Source organism: Enhydra lutris, unplaced genomic scaffold (assembly GCF_002288905.1).
Source record: "Enhydra lutris kenyoni isolate GAN:26980312 unplaced genomic scaffold, ASM228890v2 scaffoldscaffold106, whole genome shotgun sequence".
NCBI classification, from domain to species: Eukaryota; Metazoa; Chordata; class Mammalia; order Carnivora; family Mustelidae; genus Enhydra; species Enhydra lutris.
Genome location: NW_019154190.1, coordinates 667606 through 685152, shown reverse-complemented (window position 1 = coordinate 685152; position 17547 = coordinate 667606). Strand labels below are relative to the sequence as shown.

General features: G+C 52.9%; 1 protein-coding gene across 1 annotated transcript; it reads right to left on the bottom strand.

Annotated features, from left to right (window-relative positions):
• Positions 1-575: 575 nt before the first annotated feature.
• Positions 576-986, bottom strand: LOC111139406 (histone H3.1). The gene has a single exon (XM_022491651.1). It carries the CDS (start codon positions 984-986, stop codon positions 576-578), a length of 411 nt encoding a protein of 136 aa, XP_022347359.1.
• Positions 987-17547: the final 16561 nt, after the last annotated feature.

Sequence of the window (17547 nt, the reverse complement as noted above, 5' to 3'; positions counted from 1 at the left end):
ACTCCCACCCTGCAGTCATGTCCAGCTCACCACCCCAGTTGTGGGGTTCCCCCCACCATCCTAGTTGTAGGATTTCCCAACCACCCGGGTTGTAGGCCTTCCCCACCACCCCAGTTCCAGGGTTTCCTGGAAGCCTTAGCTTCCTCCCCACCATCCCAGTTATAGGGGTCCTCCCCACCACCCCAGCTGTAGGTTTTCCCCACTCCCCATTGTAAGGCTTCCCCACTATCCTGATTGTAGGGGCCCCCCATCACAGCCCTAAGGATTAACCCCCCCCCCCACACACTTGGGTTTCCTCCAGCTAGTGGAGATCCTGCCACTCACTCCCCTTGCAGGGTTGGGAGGTTGGTTCACATAACGTTGGCAGCCACAGACCCTCCCAAGGGTGGAGGCTTCGGTGGGCTCTCCCCGGGGAATCCTAGTTACTGCAACCCACTAAGTGGACACGGAGACAACACGAAGTAGTCGGGAGTCACCCCGGATTGGCACAGCACCCTTTGTGGCCAGGTGGTGGCTCTGAAAAGAGCCTTTGGGGTGAGCGCTAGTGCTCTGGTGGAGCGGCCTGCGCGTGGGCCTTAGGTGCGCTCCCCGCGGATGCGGCGCGCCAGCTGGATGTCCTTGGGCATGATGGTGACCCGCTTGGCGTGGATGGCGCACAGGTTGGTGTCCTCGAACAGCCCCACCAGGTAGGCCTCACACGCCTCCTGCAGTGCCGTGACCGCCGAGCTCTGGAAGCGCAGGTCGGTCTTGAAATCCTGCGCGATTTCACGCACCAGCCGCTGGAACGGCAGCTTGCGGATCAGAAGCTCGGTAGACTTCTGGTAGCGCCGGATCTCGCGCAGAGCCACCGTGCCAGGCCGGTAGCGGTGTGGCTTCTTAACGCCGCCTGTTGCCGGCGCGCTCTTACGGGCCACTTTCGTGGCCAGCTGCTTGCGTGGTGCTTTGCCGCCTGTGGACTTGCGCGCCGTCTGCTTCGTGCGGGCCATGGGTCCCGTACCGCTGAAGGAAGTGCCGCCACTTCCACTGCCGCTTGCTTACAGCGGGTGCGCGGGGCAGTGCCCGCTTTTATAGAGGCTGAAGCCTTCCCATTGGCCGGCGGCCGGGTGGCGCGATGGCAGGCTGCGCTCTGATTGGCCCGCAGCGCGCGCCACTCGGCCGCCCGCCCCTTATCTGCGCAGGTGCGAGCGTGACAGCCAGTCAGTTGGGGGGGGGTGGCGCTCAGGCGTTGGAACGCGCTGGTTCCGGCGCTGGCCGGCTGGGGGTCAGGGTCAGGGCTGGGTTACCGGACTGTAGGGTCAGGGTCCAGCGGGTCAGGGTCGGGTCACCTTGCGGGGGGCTGTGCCTCTCCCCACACAGCTCCCTGCTTTCCCCCCTCAGCATTCCCCTGGCTCCCCAATGCTCCAGGGCGGGAAGAACCTTCTAGAAGGCGGCATTCTGCGCTCGGCCTGTCTGTGGTGACAGTGTTGAGTTTTCGCAGCCGGCAGTGGAAGGCTCAGGAGGAGTCCAGGCACAGACCCTCTGCCTCCGCGTTCTTCCCTCATGGGTGACCAGCGAGCTGCCGGTCGCCATAGCTGGACCCCTACCCGGACTACGCCCAGCGGCTGTGCATCCCGCCCGATCTCTGGCTGCTCATGGGCACTGACCCCCGTCCCCTCGTCCCCCTGCAGCACTCAGGGCTTCTCCTCGTCTGCTCCCTCTTCCCTGTGAGAGCTCCCTTGTTGCTTGACCCTTTAGGCACTTGCAGACCCCAAGTTTACTGCCCAAGGCTGAACCACATGTGCCACCCCAGAAGGCCAAGGTCTACGAGAGGGTTATTTTGAGCTGAAGGCACTTGGAACATGGCAGATACAAGGGGACAGCTCAAAGCTCTCTTTTTCTTCCTGAAAACAGAGCTACAAGTCCCACGGAAAAGGGGAGGGGTCTACAGTGGAGGAGAGAAGCGTTTTATCCTCATGGAGGGGACGCGGAGACCCACAAGGACTGTGCATACCGAGACCTTGTTGGCAGAACTTTTGTCTTCTTCCATCTCCCGGGGTGTCTTTCTGCAATTGCCCCTCTTTGTCCAACCTAGCATGAAAGCATGCAGTTGTGGCCCCTTCTGTGTGTCTTCATTTCCTATGAAGGTTCCTCTGTCACAAGAGAATGCAAATGCTCGGGACACCCGGGTGGCTTGGTTGGTTAAGCCTCAGACTCTTGATTTTGGCTCAGGTCATGGCCTCGGGGGTCACAGGTTGGAGCCCCACGTGGGACTCCACCCTCAGCCTGGGGTCTGCTTGAGATTCTCCATCTAACTCTGCCCTCCCCAGATCCCACACTTGCACCCTCTCTAAAATAAATAAATAAAATCTTAAAGAAATAAATGTTTTTCTCTTGTTGGAGAAGAGTCCTTAGTGAGATCTAAGATGAGTAGAGGAAAGAAAGCTCCTGCCCTGTTGTAATAGTCTTCTCCCCTCCCTTCTAATAGTCCTTTCCAACAACAGTCTCTCCGTCCTGCATCCAGACTTTTTTTAGTTGGTCATGATGGTCGCACAGAAGCTCTGCTGCTGTCCCCAAGTCAGGTCAGGTTGGTGGGGTGCGGGGGAGAAGAAAGGAGGGACCGACCCGGGTTGCCTCGTGTATAGGGTGTGGGTCTGATGCAGCCTGGCTAGGACTCCCCTGTGAATCTTTCCAGTGTGATCACCCATTCAGCGCAGGCAGACCCCAGATCACTGGGTGTCCCAAGGCACCAGGCGACGATGGTGGGTGGATCAGGGATTTCTGGCCCCGGAGCCCCTGGAAGCAGTCCCATGGGGCTCAACTTAGGCTTCATGGCTGGGGGCTTGCTTTTCAGACCACAAGAACTTCGTTCTGTTATCAGATTTCTGTTTCTCGATTCTCAGGGGACTCGAGTCCACTCCCTGGACATAAGGCAGAATGTCACCTGGTTCCATGTGTCTGAGTGAACCAACACAGAAAACAAGGAATTGGGGGCTTCCTACTGTGTACCCTGCCCGTACCCCGATTTGAAACCGTGATCTGTACTTTGTGTATGTGGGGATGCCAATTGAGCAACCGCCCCCCTTTTTTTTTTAATTTTTAAAGATTTTATTTAGAAAATGTGAGAGGGGCAGAGGAAGAGACCAAATCCCAAGTAGCCACCACACTGAGCGCACAGCCCAATGCGTGGCTTAACCTCATGACCCTGAGATTACGACCTGGACCGAAACCAAGAGTTGGATGCTTAACTGACCGAGGCTCCCAGGTGCATCAGCCTTTTTTTTTTTTAATTAGAAAAAGAAAGAAAGGGGAAAGTTTTGTTGGCTCCCAAGTTGGGACAGCTGCCCGATACACAGGGCTCCAGGGAAGGGCCTCTGGGTGGAGGTTTCTATGTGATTCCTACCTAGAGTTCCAAGTCATCTTGGAGAACATTCCAGAAAATCACAGACTCTATCTTCTTAGTATTGTATTGTGCAAGGCTGTACACTTTAAATCTTATGGTAGCCAGGGAGCTTTTCTGTTTTTCTCTGTGTTTGGAATGCTCCTTTTTGGTTATATGTGTTTTTAACGATGCAGACACACGGAAAGAGAGCTCATGCTTGGAGTCATTTTGACCTTGGCCGACATATAGCTCCCCTGGGAGCCCAGAAGCAGGGCCCACACTCTTGAGAAGCTGAGAGTTTCTTTATCACAGTAAAACCTCTGTGTAGTTAGTTCAGTTGACACTTTTCATGACCTCAGGAACTGAGCTCTCTGTGGTTCCTACTCCCTCAGAGGTGCCAAGGCCCAGGGGAAAATCGCCCCTCAAGAACACAACTCTCCCCAAGTTCATCTCTCCAGAGACAGCCTCGGACCCAAACATTCCCCCCGAAGTTTTGGCTTGTCTAGGACACATGCATTGTATGGGTCAGGCTGTGTGTGCTTTGTGCATACATTTGGTTTCAATCACTGTGATGAGGAGAACAAAGGCCAGAGAAAGGCCACTACAAGGAAATCCCATTATAGCTTGCAGCCCACTGGTAAATCCCGGAGGTGTGCTGAGCATGGCATATTTCTCTCAAGGAACTCGCAGGTGCCTTAATGTTGATGTTTGATTTCAGACTAGAAACAACCTCTTCTTGACAATGACCAGACCTCTGGGGGCCTGTAGACCTCATTCTCAGCCTGCAGAGCTTCCTTCCTTAGAAACTGAGCTTATCTTTATCCTCCCTCCACAAACTGAAAAGTCTGTCACAGCATCCATCCTGCGTTGGAGGGAAGCCCTCCCTCATCTAGATGGTTCTTTCCTTGCTCTCACCATTCACGGTGTTTGCCTGTGCGACTCGGGAAATATAGCATTATGTGAAGCATGGCGTTGTAGGTTCTTTGTAACTTTTTCCTTTTTAGGAGGTGGTGTTTTCTGTTTTGGTGAATAGGTGGCAAGAATTTCATTCTTGTTCTTTTTTTGACCTCATGAATCCCTCTGGTCATTTGGTGAAGCTCAGAATATTTTAAAACATTTAAAAATGCATACAATGAAATGCCTTAGAATGTTTTTAAATGCATGACATTTTTAAAATTGCAAAGGAAGTCAGCGATACTGAAATACATTGTCAAAATATATACAAAATTAATTTGTCATATAGCTATGTATATTATATATATAGTTGCATGTGTATAAATACGTATGTTTATTACTGCAGTGAGTGCAAAGGTCCGCTAGGGAAGGCTTGTGACTACTGCCATTTGGAAGTGGCTGTGGGCAGGAAGGACATTTAGAGATCTCTGTATGGCAAGGATCCCATCTGCAGTCCTCTGCTTAGCACATCGGTTAGACTTTTACTTAAACCTCTTTTTATGTAATTGGCCTAGGGTTTGAAATATACATTTATGACCCATCTAAGTCCACTTTGCTTTTTATGTATGTATTTAATTTTTTATTCTTACAAATATTTTCTTTGTGTATTTATTTATTTAGAGAACGTGTGAGTGCAGGGAGGAGCAGAGGGAGAGGGAGAATCTCAAGCAGACCACACACTGATCATGGAGCCCGACGTGGGGCTCAATCGCACGACCCTGGGATCACAACTCCGGTCGAAACCAAGAGGACACTTCACCAACTGAGCCAGCCAGGCATCCCGCCGCTTTGACTTTTAAATATTTATTTCTTTACTTATTTTGTCAGATTTTTTTTCTTTTATTTGACAGAGTGAGCACAAGCAGGGAGAGTGGTCAGCGGAGGGAGAAGCAGGCTCCCCGATACAGGGCTTGATCCCAGAACCCTGGGATCATGACCTGAGCGGAAGGCAGACTCTTAATGACTGAGCCACCCAGACACATCCAATTACATATATTACTCCTTTGGTGATTGTCACACAGTCCTTACATATTCTGGGTTTTTTACATAAAATATTATTCCATCTTCTTTCTTCATTTCCATTTGGGAGGCTTCTACTGGCCTGTCTTCAGGCTCCCTGATTCTCCTCTCAGCCAAAGCCGGCTGGCTGAGCCCGTCAGAGGCAGCCTTCCCTTCTGTGTCAGCCCATCTGTCCACTTCATTCACTCGAGCCCTCAGCGTTTTACCGCAGTTGTTCTAAATCCCCAGTCTGATAATTCCAGCACCTGCATCGACCTGCATGTGGTCCTGATGGCTGTGTCTCTCTTTATGCAGGAATCCTTACTGTTGGGCATGTCTGGTGGTTTCTGGTTGATGGCCAGATGTGATGCTCACACTGAGTGATAAGAGCTTGAGAGAGTCAGGGTTCATTGGGAGGACTTGTGGTGTTCTGGGTATGGGGTTGGGCTGAGCCTCGGCAACGGTAGCTCTAGGCCCCAGAAGCTCCTTCTGTCTGGCTGATGCTCTAGAGCGTCCAGAGTGAATTATATATATAATTACATGTATGTAATACATAGATCTTACAAATAAGAGTATTAATAAAAAGGATACATCTATGTATCTTATTAATTCTATTTGTAGGGAGCTCCGTAACTAATACACAGCTTTTCAGAGAAAAGTGAAAATAAAACAGAAACATCTTAGACATGGGGGCTGCAGCACTGAGAGCAGGCTAGATGAAGTGCTTGCTGCTTTCTCAGTAGGCTGGGGTGGGGCTGAGCTTGACCACGGTGCCAGGGCCAGTTTGTGAAGTCAGGGTTAGGGTTAGAAGTCAGGGAGACTGGGTTGGATTGTACAGGTTACAGGCCGTTGAGAATTTTTGAGTGCTGTAGAGAGATGAATGCTTTTGTGGATGGCACCTCCTTGAGCGCAGGCGCCCATCCGGCAAGTGAATGACAACAGCCATTCCGCCTTTTCATCCCTCGAGGGGCAGACGAGCTAGCCAGGTGCACTGTGTCCGGAGGCTCCAAGCCTGTCACCGAGTACCAGCTCCAGGTGATTTTTCGGAGCATTGGAGCCAGGGTCCTGTCCAGCAGCTGTCTCCAGGGACCCCTCCGGCATTCCTCCAGTTTCCAGCAGGAAACACAACATAAAATGCTGACTCAGAAAACAGATTTGTTTTGCTCACAGATGTTGCTCCTCCCATGACAGGCTGCATAGGACCCCTCCCCAGGTACATAGGTTGGAGAACTGATGTCCAATACAACACTTTGATTTTGGACTTCTAGTTTCCAAAACTGTGGGGCATTACATTCCTTTCTTTGTTTTTTAACATGTTTTATTTATTTACTTGAAAGAGAGAGCGAGAAAGCGTGCATGAGCACAGAGGGAGGGGCCGACTCCCCGCTGAGAGAGAGCGGGAGGTGGGACTCCATCCCAGGACACTGAGATCATGACCTGAGCCAAAGGCGCTCTTTAAACCTTTTCTATCAACTTCCCAGCGAGCTTTATATTTTCATGAAAATAAGCCTACTTCTCCCAAGATCATCCTTGTTTATTTTATTTACTATCATGAGTGACATTTTCCCCACTCGATTTTGTACTGACTCAATGGGAGACAAGGAAAGAGAATTTAGTACGTCACTGAATTTCCGGGGGAGCCTGTTCTGGTGTGTTGCTTCTCCAGGGCAGTGGCTCTCCAACGGTACCATGCATCTGCACACCGACGAGCCTCGCGGAATGCATGGCTGGGCCTCATCCCCTCGTGACTCACTGGGCCTGGGATGACTGGACTTGGCCTTCCTGACAAGCTCCCAGGTGACTTGATGCTGGCTAAGTACCGCACTGGAAACACTGCTCTAGGATTTGCAGGTGTTAAATACCCCCACATACGCTAGGAAAAGTAGCAAATAAACCCACAAAACACCCCCCAAACCTCTTTCTCTACAATCTGTGATATTGCAGAATAAAGACTCTAGTATGAGATTTCCTTGCCCTTCGGAGGGTAATGCTGTCTCCATTATAGTCGCGCTAGAGCTTCCTCACTGTGAGGAGCCACGCATTACTACGACCCCGAGAGTCCTATTAATGTGATTTCCCTGCTCCAGCAGCACCTACACCCCCGGGACCACAAGGGCCTTCTGACCACAGCTGCTTTCTGGCGGCCGCAACCCACGGGAGCGCTTTTGGGAGGGCTTCTGTGCTCTGATTGGCTGGGTGCCCCAGCTAGTGTATCCAATTAGAGAGCCGAACTGCCTCCGCTGTTTTGAATACGCTCTTTGGTCCAATCCCATTTGTCTGTTCCCAAACCCTCATTTGCATGCGGGCCATATAAATAGGACTGCGGCGGCTGTTCCAGATCTCTCACACTGCGCCATCGCCTCTGTGGGGGAGCTTCTGCACCCGGGGACTTAACGGTGGCACGAGGCATGTATCAGAGGGTCTGGATCTCCAGGCTCACCACTTTCTACAGTACGTTCCGAGACCCCCTTTACTAACCCAAACTCCTCCCGCTACGTTTAAAACACACTTCACTACCCATTCATAAGTCAATCGGAGAAAGACCACTATCATATGATCTCCCTGATATGAGGAAGTGGAGCTGCAACGTGGGAGGGGGGCGGGGGGTTAGGAAAAGAATAAATGTAACAAGACGGGTCCAGGAGGGAGACAAACCTACATAGGAGATTCTTAATCTCACAAAACAAACTGAGGGTTGGGGGGTTAGGGGGTAGGGAGAGGGTGGTGGGGTTATGGACATTGGGGAACGTATGTGCTATGGTGAGTGCTGTGAAGTGTGTAAACCTGGCGATTCACAGACCTGTACCCCTGGGGCTAATAATATATGTTAATAAAAAACAACAACACACTTCATACTGGTTTTCTATGGCTGCCCTAACAAACCACCTGAAAGACGGCAGCTGGAAGCAAAGCCAGTTCCTTCCGCAGTTCTGCAGGCCAGAGGTCCTTGCTCAGCTGGGCCCCATTGAGGCTCATGAGCTCAAATCAAGGGATCCTTAGGGTTGCTCTCCTGACCCAGGGCTCCGGATAACCCCCCGCTACCCCCGCCGCCAAGACTCAGGGAGGCTACAGGCAGCCCCTCTGACTGCTAGCTGGCCCAGCGTGGGCTGTCTTTTCCCCCAGCCACGGCCCTCATTTCTTCTCTGGCTAGCCCGGGGTCCCCTGCGGCCTGGGCGGGTCCCATCCTCCCTCCGACTTCCAGTGTGTCTTGTGCTGCGTCTTTCTTACCCCAGCGGACAGAGCTCCCTCCTGGTAAGCTGCCTGTGATCAGCTTGGGAAATCTAAGATAATGTCCTTCTCCGCAGATCTGCAGCCTTCATGACAGCTGCAGGTCGGGCAGGAGCAGAGGAAGGGGTTGGGGTCTGGTTACCAGAGATGTCTCCACTCAGATTTTCCCTTAGGACATGTGGAGTTGTCCATTATTCAAACCAGTTAGGTTCTGTAGTAAACACGAGGCTCCTTCCTCCGTGGGTGGACCTGGGCATGTAAGCCAGGTTCACATGCTCACATGGACAGCCACAGATGGCTCAACCAAATGGGATATAACAAAGCTGGGACGTGTGTTGGTTTTGTGTTAGAAAAGTGACCTGGTGGGGTGCCTGGGTGGCTCAGTGGGTTAAAGCCTCTGCCTTCGGCTCAGGTCATGATCCCAGGGTCCTGGGATTGAGCCCCGCATTGGGCTGTCTGCTCAGCGGCGAGTCTGCTTCCTCTTCTCTCTCTGCCTGCTTCTCTGCCTATTTGTGATCTCCATCAAATAAATAAATAAAATATTAAAAAAAAAAAAAAGAAAGAAAGAAAAGTGACCTGGTGACACCGGGGTGTGTCAGACAGTCCTAACACAGAAGGGGTGTTATGTCTGAGGCTCTCCAGGGCGGGAATATTTGCTTGCCTGAATGAATGATAGATACAATCATGGGGAACGCATGGGAAGTTGGAGTGAGCAGATGTTATGGTTGCATGGATACAAAATGTATTTGTTCACAGGGACGCCTGGGTGGTTCAGTCGGTGAAGCATCTGCCTTCGGCTCAGGCTTAGGTCATGATCCCAAGGTCCTGGGATCGAGCCCTGCATTGGGATCTTTGCTCAGAGGGGAGCCTGCTGCTTCTTCCTCTCCCTCTGTCTACTGCTCTGCCTACTTGTGCTCTCTCTGTGTCAAATAGACAACAACAAAAATCCAAAATGTGTTCACGGAAGAATTCGTCTGCTCTCAGTAGAAAGAAATGAGAGAAATCATAAGTGTCAGCCTCCTGGGATGTACGCTACACACATAAATGGCCATGTCTTTGGTGAGGACCATATGACCAGGGTCATGCTAAACAAGGCGACCTCAAAGTCTTTGTGGCTCAGACTCCAGAAGAACAAAAACACAGTTGACCCTGGAACAATGCAGGGGTTAGGGTGCTGATCCCATGAGCCCTTGAAAATCCATGTGTAACTTCGGATTACCCTAAGACATTACTGCTAATAGCCCATTGTTGATGGGAAGTCTTTACTGATAACATCAATGGTCAGTGAACATATATTTTGTATGTTATATATATTATATACAGGATTCTTATAGCAAACTAGAGAAAAGAAAATGTCATTAAGAAAATCATAAGGAAGAGGGGCACTTGGGTGGCTCAGTGGGTTAAGCCTCTGCCTTCGGCCTGGGTCATGATCTCAGGGTCCTGGGATTGAGCCCTGCTTCCCTCCCCACCGCTGCCTACTTGTGATCTCTGCCTGTCAAATAAATAAAAAAAATCTTAAAAAAATTATAAAAAGAGAAAATCATAAGGAAGAGAAAATACATTCACAGTATTGTAATTATTTATAAAAAAAATCTGTGTCTAAACAGACCTGCACTGTTCAAACCCGTGTTGTTCAAGGGTCCACTGTAATTTGTTAAATAACTGGGTTTCCTTTAAAATCTGGGAAATTTCAAATGCATGCAAAAGTAAACAAAATAGTAAAATAGACTGGATTTCTGCAATTATCAGCCAAAGACCAATTTTTGCTCTTTTATATTTTTACCTTCCTCTGCCTCAGGTTATTTGGAAAAATAAAATACAAAATATTGTCTCAATTCATGCATACATATTTTCCTGAGTTCCTAGGGCACCGCAGTTGACTAAAACACATTTGTTTAATATTTCAGGGTCATAATTAATGACGCTTCTCAACAAATGGCAGATCCTGTCTTCCAGGTGTTTTGTCAGTTACAAACCTTCTCAACTGTGTAGTAGTAGACTACACAGAGCTTATAAGCACTAATAAAGGAAAAATTTCAGCTTCTGCTCTGTGTGGGTCCCACTCCTGGGATAACAGGGAGCTATACATTAACATTTACCAAGGTGAGGGACGCCTGGGTGGCTTAGTGGGTTAAAGCCACTGCCTTTGGCTCAGGTCATGATCCCAGGGTCCTGGGATCAAGCCCTGCATCAGATTCTCTGCTTGGCCAGGAGCCTGCTTCCCTTCCTCTCTCTCCGCCTGTCTCTCTGCCTACTTGTGATCTCTGTCTGTCAAATAAATAAATAAAATCTTTAAAAAAAAAATTTGCCAAGGTGAAAACGACTTGGTAAAACCTTAGAGCACAGGCTCTATTTCTGTCTCCAGCCTGCCTGTGGATGTCAGACTCACCCACAATCACGGGAGCCCATTCCTTAAAACACATCTCTCTCTGTTATCCTATTGCTTCAGCTTCTTGGAGAATCCCTGCTGAGAAAATCTGGAATTACCACACTCATTTGTCTTTCACCCCTGGTTGTAATAGGCCAAAGTCTTTCCTGGTGTGTTAGCTTCTTGGAGCTGCCCTAACAAATACCACAAACTGGGGGGCTTACAACAGGGTATAAGCAACCCCCCACTCCCCCCACTCCATGCCTGACCTGGAGGCCAGAATTCCTAGCTCAGAGGTTCATGGGGCCATGCTTTCTCCAGAGGCTCTAGGGGCAAATCCCTCCTGCCTCTTCCAGCTCCTGGGGCCTCCAGATGTCCCTCGGCCTGTGGCTACTCCAGTCTCTGGATCCATGTTCACCTTTCCCCCACCATGTGTCCACCTCCCTCTGCCTTTCTTCCATCAAGAGACATATAGTTGCATTTAAGACCAGAAAGATCCAGGAGAAGCTCCTCCTGCCAAGATCCTTGATTTCCTCCCAGTTCCCACTCAAGGTAGAGGCTACACCCAAGGTCAGTGGAGCAGGGGAGCTGGCCCCTGGGGTGAAGTGTGTGGCTTGAGATGGGGAAACATTTGCTGAACTCCAAGCATCACAGGGAGGGTTAGTGCAGGGCAAGCCCACCTCAGATCAGGAGCAGAAACTAAGCAAAGATGCAGGAGAGAGATGCAGCTAGGAAGAGACGAGGGCACAGCACACTGGTGACCTCTCAAATTCGCATTGCTACATGGAGTGACTCTGATGGAAAAAATATACAGATATCCCAGCTGGCTCTGCCAAAGGGAAAGGCCTGGTGAGAGTCATGTGGAAGAAAGGAATGCTCTCATCTTCTCTAGTGCCTCCCAAGAACCAGTTTTACCCAGTGTTGGTTGTGGGAAACTGTCGAGGACCCCCCAGCGATCCCAGGACTCAGAAGATCAATCTGTCTCTGCAGGAGGGACACGGATGTCACCACGAGGAGAGAACAGTGGCCAAGAGAAACAGGCATAGAAGAACATCAGTGACTACCTCCCCCCACCCCGCCGCCACTGGGAGGGGCTTACCGCGCTCTTCACTGCATCTGCAATACTAATTTTCATCAAGACCAAAACCCCTTGGACTGTGGTTTCTGCACACCCTGAGTGCAAAAACGTAAAACAAAATAGCTGAATTCATGTTTTGGGTAAACAAACAAACAACAACAACAGCAAAAAACACCACCTAAATCCAATCTGTGTTGGTCATCATCACTAAGTAATTCTCCCGGCCTCCGAGGATATTGCACGGCCCACTAATTTATGTCAGTTGTTCCCCTGTCTACCTGGAGACAGCGTCAGATCCCACAGCGCGGGGCTCAGTCCTACAGGACCACTCCACACCCGGATCCCACGCCAGTGGCAAGTCCATGTCCACGGTTAGCTAGAACGTTCAGCCTACACGAAGATTACAGCCATGAGACCGCAGAAGGATGTAAATGAGATGGTGTTGTATTCTAATCAATTTCGGTAAACAGGAAAGTGCTGACATACGTGGGTATTGGGTTCTCAAGCCCGTGTTTATCTGAACGCTCCGATGTGGACATGTGCGTATGCCTGTGGGCAGCAAAGAGGGAAACAAAGCGTGCACTCCAAGCAGTGGGGAGGAGGGGAGAGACGCAGCTGGCCGGCTGGGAGCTCGGGGTGCTGGCCGTGCTCCATCCCTGCGCGCACTGGAGCAGAGGCCTGAGGAGCCGTCACCGGACAGACAGAACGATCCCTTTCAGGAAGGGCGGGCGCACGGGGCGCTTACAGCAAAGGAATGCGCGTCCCTGAGAGAAATCAGTGACGTCCAGTACAGACGCCGGTCAGCATCCGCGACTGCGAGCCCAGGGGAGCAGCGGCGAGGCGGGGCGGCCGCCGGGCTCACGGTGGCGGTCAGCATCCCAAGGCCACCGGGGAGAATTCGCCTCCAATGCCGTCAGGCTGCAAAGGCTTCAGGGCTTCACCGCGAGAGTCTCGAGCACAGCCCGCAGGAGCCAGAGCCTCCGAGCCCTCAGTCAGCCTCGGCGCGCGCGCCACCAGCCGCCGGCGACCTTCCCCTGCGCCCCCGCGTCCCCGGGCCCCTGCGCCCCCACGTCCCCAGGTCCCTGCGCCCCCGCATCCCGGCCTCTCTGCGCCCCCGCGTTCTCGTGCGCCTCCTTATCCCTGAGCCCCCGCACCCCTGCATGCCTCCATCTCTGCACCCCCGCATCCTGGTATCCCTGCATCCTTTGCGCCCTCGTATCCCCCCACCCCCACACCAGTACCCCGTCACTCCTGCCTCCCTGCCACCTGGCACCCCCAGCGCGTATCCCCAGAGCTCCGCCGCTCTCAGGGATTCGCCAAACCTCCACATCGCGCGCTGCCTTCCCGGACCTAGAACCCTAAGACCGAGCATCGCCGCGGTGCGCCGCCGGGCGGAGGCACTAGGCCGGCCAGCCAGTGCGAGCCCCCCTATCCCGCGCGACCCCGACCAGCCCAGGGACGCCCAGCGCATGCGCCGCATCCTCGGGGAGCGGCCTAGAGATGGCGACCCCGTTCAGCAAGCCCTTGTCCCTTTTTCCATTTCAGCAAAAACAGCCGTGCACGCTGTCCCCGACTGCCTTGGTGGAGGCCGCGCCCTTCGCCAGAGCTCCCTTGCATCTCGGAGCCTGCGGAAGGGTGGCCCTCTTTTTTGAGTCCCTCGTTTTCTTTCCTTGGTGACTTCATCCCAAGGAAACCCAGCCTGGGTGCAGCCCCCGGACCGTTTTGGGGCAGCGGTAGCTTCAAGGGCTTTGGAGCCAAGTAGCTAGGGCTCTTCCGGCCGGACAGCACCAGGCGTGTGCAGATGGCCGCGCATCCCACGCAGATGTGCACCCAGTGAATGGCACACCTGTAGGGGCGCTCGTCAGGCCGCTCCTCTCCACGTGCACAGGTGTCCTTGGGAATCAGGGCACCCAGGCTTTGTCCTGCCATGGGAGAGCTCTGAGAGGGCTCACCTGCCTGGGGGTAGCTGGAGGCTAATGTGCTTTCCAGTTCACTGCAGGTATTGGCACGGAAGGGCTTGCAGGCCCATCAGAGCACTCAAACAGGTGGATTTTTAAATCCATTGAAAACTCCCAGCAGAAGCAAGAGCAAGAGATGGCGTCAGTGGGGAGGAAGGCTGCCCCTCCCAAACCCAGGCACGCCTGTCCCGTGTCCCTGTGTCCCTTCCGACCCCAGGCATGCCTGTCCCATGTCCCTGTGTCCCTCCTGACCCCAGGCACACCTGTGCCGTGTTCCTCCCAACCCTAGGTACACCTGACCGTGTCCCTTCCGATCCCAGGCACGCCTGTCCCATGTCCCATCGCTCCCCACTGCCTCAGCCTGCCCATTGATGCTGGGGCCACCACCGGGTGCTGGGCCCATGCACACAGGTGTGGTGTCCCTGCCACGCTGGACAGGCTCACCTGTGGAGAGTCCCAGAGGTGGCTGACTAAGACCTAATGGAAACTGAGTGTCTCCAGCGTGATTGCTTAGTGCCTACTGCATACTTACTTATCCTATTTAGTGCCTTCTGTATACTTTACACTCACGAATACTTAGCGACCAGATGCCTCACATTGGACTACCTTGTGTCTTGGTTCTCTTGTATCTTTAAGCCCCACTCACTCTCCTCACCTTTATCTACACTCCCATCTTAGGAAATTCATCCATTCCCCTCCTGCACCCCAGCTGCCCACTTTTATTTCTTTGTCTTTCCCAGGAGAATGGAACATTCTAATGTAATAGAACAGGTGCTCCCCCTGGGAAGCTGCAGCCAGGCTGAGGAAATGGGAGTGTAGAGAGCGGAATGAATGGCCAAAGGGAGGCCTGGCCTGCCCAGAAGCCAAGAGTGCTTCTTCACCGTGGAGTGCATGTTTGTATCTACCGCCTGATCCAAGATGACCTTCTCATCTCGAGATCTTTTCATGACACCTGCAGAGACCCTGTCCCCAAATAAGATCACACTAACAAGTTCTGGACATTAGAATGGGATCATATGTATTTTGGTGGTGAGGGCACTACAGGTGGGCTCCAGGACTCTCCACAGACAGGACCTGCCTCCCGACATTCCCCATGTGCTGATGGTTTCCACGTGGGCGAACCTGGCTGGGGGGACCATGAGGAGGTGCCGCAATGTGGGTGTGCCTCCGGTGGAGGGTGCAGGCTGGCCGCCAGGAGAGGGGAGCACTCCCTGGTAGCAGGGTGGGAGCCTGCATCTCCGGGAAGGCAGCTGCCAGGGATGGCATTTGGGCCACACCGCTGCCCTGGCTGGAATGAGAGCAGGAGGAGAGAGGACACCTCTCGTTGAGCCCCAGGACCCGTGGTGGACGACAGCATGGCTCTCATGGACGGTGGAGGTTTCTTCAAACTGGGTACCCAGCAAGCCTCAAGACTTGTGAACCCCAGCATGGGCCATGAGTCCCATTGTGCAGGCTGGGCCTCAGGGGACTCTGTCCTCGGGGGACAGCGTGAGGAAGTTGAACTATCCTTGGAGAGAGCCTAGATACAGGAAGACACAAGGCCCCCAGGGTTGCGATGGGGGCTCTCTGGAGCAGAGCTTTCCTAGGTGACTTCACATCAACCACTGACCTACCAGATTAACACCCCTCCGCCTCCCCCCAACCCCCAGACCCTCCACGGCTGAGATACTCGGGGCTGTTCCATCATGCTGCAGGAGAAAACTGGCAAGACAGGATCCAAGTAGGGCTGTCCAGGCCTGGGGTGAGCTGCGGATGGGGCAGTGGGTAAGGAAAGGCGTCTTGGAGGCCTGAGGGCAGTGCTGGCAGGAGGGGTGGTCATGGGCCCCATGGTCTCAGGGGAGGAGGGGGGCGCCAGGACGTGGTCTCCCCAGAGAGCTGCCTGGGACTCAGCCACCCGCACGGAGGGGAGTGGGCAGAGCGGCGGATGCAATTCTAAAGGTTTTGCTGGGTGGGCACGGAGAGAAGAGCAAAGTCTCGGTGAAGCTTGGTGAACAGTGCGTGGAAACAGACCCTCCTGGGAGCAGGTGGTCAGTTCTGGTGACCAGGCCTGGGACCTCCATGCGCAGGAGAGCAGCATGGGGGTGGAGCAGCTGGGCTCTGCCCAGTCCTGACAGCTCTCTAGCTGGGCTACCCGTCCTCCTCAGGGCGTGTCCCCTAACACTCTAGTACATGGTCCAAGTGAATATGTAAATTGAGGGGGTCCTTTACGCTTGTTCACTTGGCAGTCTTTTTTAAATTTTAGAAAATTTTTATTTTTTCATTTTTAAAAAAAATTTTTCATTTTTAAAAGATTTTATTCATCTACTTGAGAGAGAGAGAGATCACGTTCGGGGGGGAGAGGCAGAATCTGGGAGAGGGAGAAGCAGTGGCCCCCTGAGCAGGGACCCCAATGTGGGACTGCTTCCCAGGACCCGGGGATCATGATCTGCACCAAAGGCAGACATTTCACTGAATGAGCCCCCACCCCCGCCCCCCTTGGGAGATTGTTGACCACATTGGAAGTGGACAGAGCAGGGAGGAGCTACCCGATGTGGGGCAGGGGCTGGGACAGACCCATCCAGGCCCAGGAGAGGGGCAGGTTGAGTGATGGAACCTGGCCCAAGGGAGCAGAGAATTCCAGAAGCTGGGAGCACTTTCCTGGCCGTGGTTGTGAATGTTACTGCATTCTTCCTGTGGGACTTTGTACCTCCCGGGCTCCCCTTTCTCAATAAACTACTCGCTCCGCAGGGACGTGGGGAGCATGGCAGAGGTAATCCCAAGCCGGGGGATCGGGTACATGGGACTTGCCATAGTGAGACGGGAACAGGCCTCCGATCTCCAGGCTCGTAGAGGCTAGCGGTCTGCCCCATCTCCCCTCCTTCCCCAGCCCCTGGCAAGCATGGATCTCCTCCCCAACTGTATGGCCCCATCCATTCTGGCTATTTTTTAGACATGGGATCACACCCCATGTGGCCCTTTTGTCTGGCTTCCCTGGTAGACGTGTTTTCAACGCTCATTCTCATGGTAGTGCAGGCCAGTGCCACACTGTGGTTGAATGGCGTTCCACAGTTCACTTACATATTTGTCTGTGGGGATGTTTGGGCTGTTTCCGGCTTTGGGAACATACAAGTCACTAAGTCATTGTGGGTACCTGGGCGTGGGACTGCAGGGCCATGTGCTGCTTTCTTATGGAAGTGAGGGTCCGAGGGGCTTCCTGTTGCACAGGTGGGCAGCTCTTAGCATTTTATCACATATCTGAGCCAGGTAAGCCCTGACAGACGATCGATCAGACACTAGACTGGAGCTGTGCAGTTGAACTTTCCGCGAGGACGGTGCTGTTCTGTTCCCCTGCTTTCCAATGTGAGGCTGCTGGCCATAGGCAGCCAGGACACCTGAGAAACTGCACCCTTGTGTTCAATTTTAAATCAGTGACTCCCGAACAGCTCTGGTGGCTTCTTGGTCTCTACAGGGGACAGCTCAGCCTTGGAGATGACAGATGAAGGGCTGCCTCTAAGAACAGTGTCCGCCCCCCACCACTGCACAGCCTCCCTCTTCGTGTCCCACTTCTGGAATAAAAAATCGGGAGCTCCCCAGAGAGACTCGGCAGACCTCAGTCCCCTGC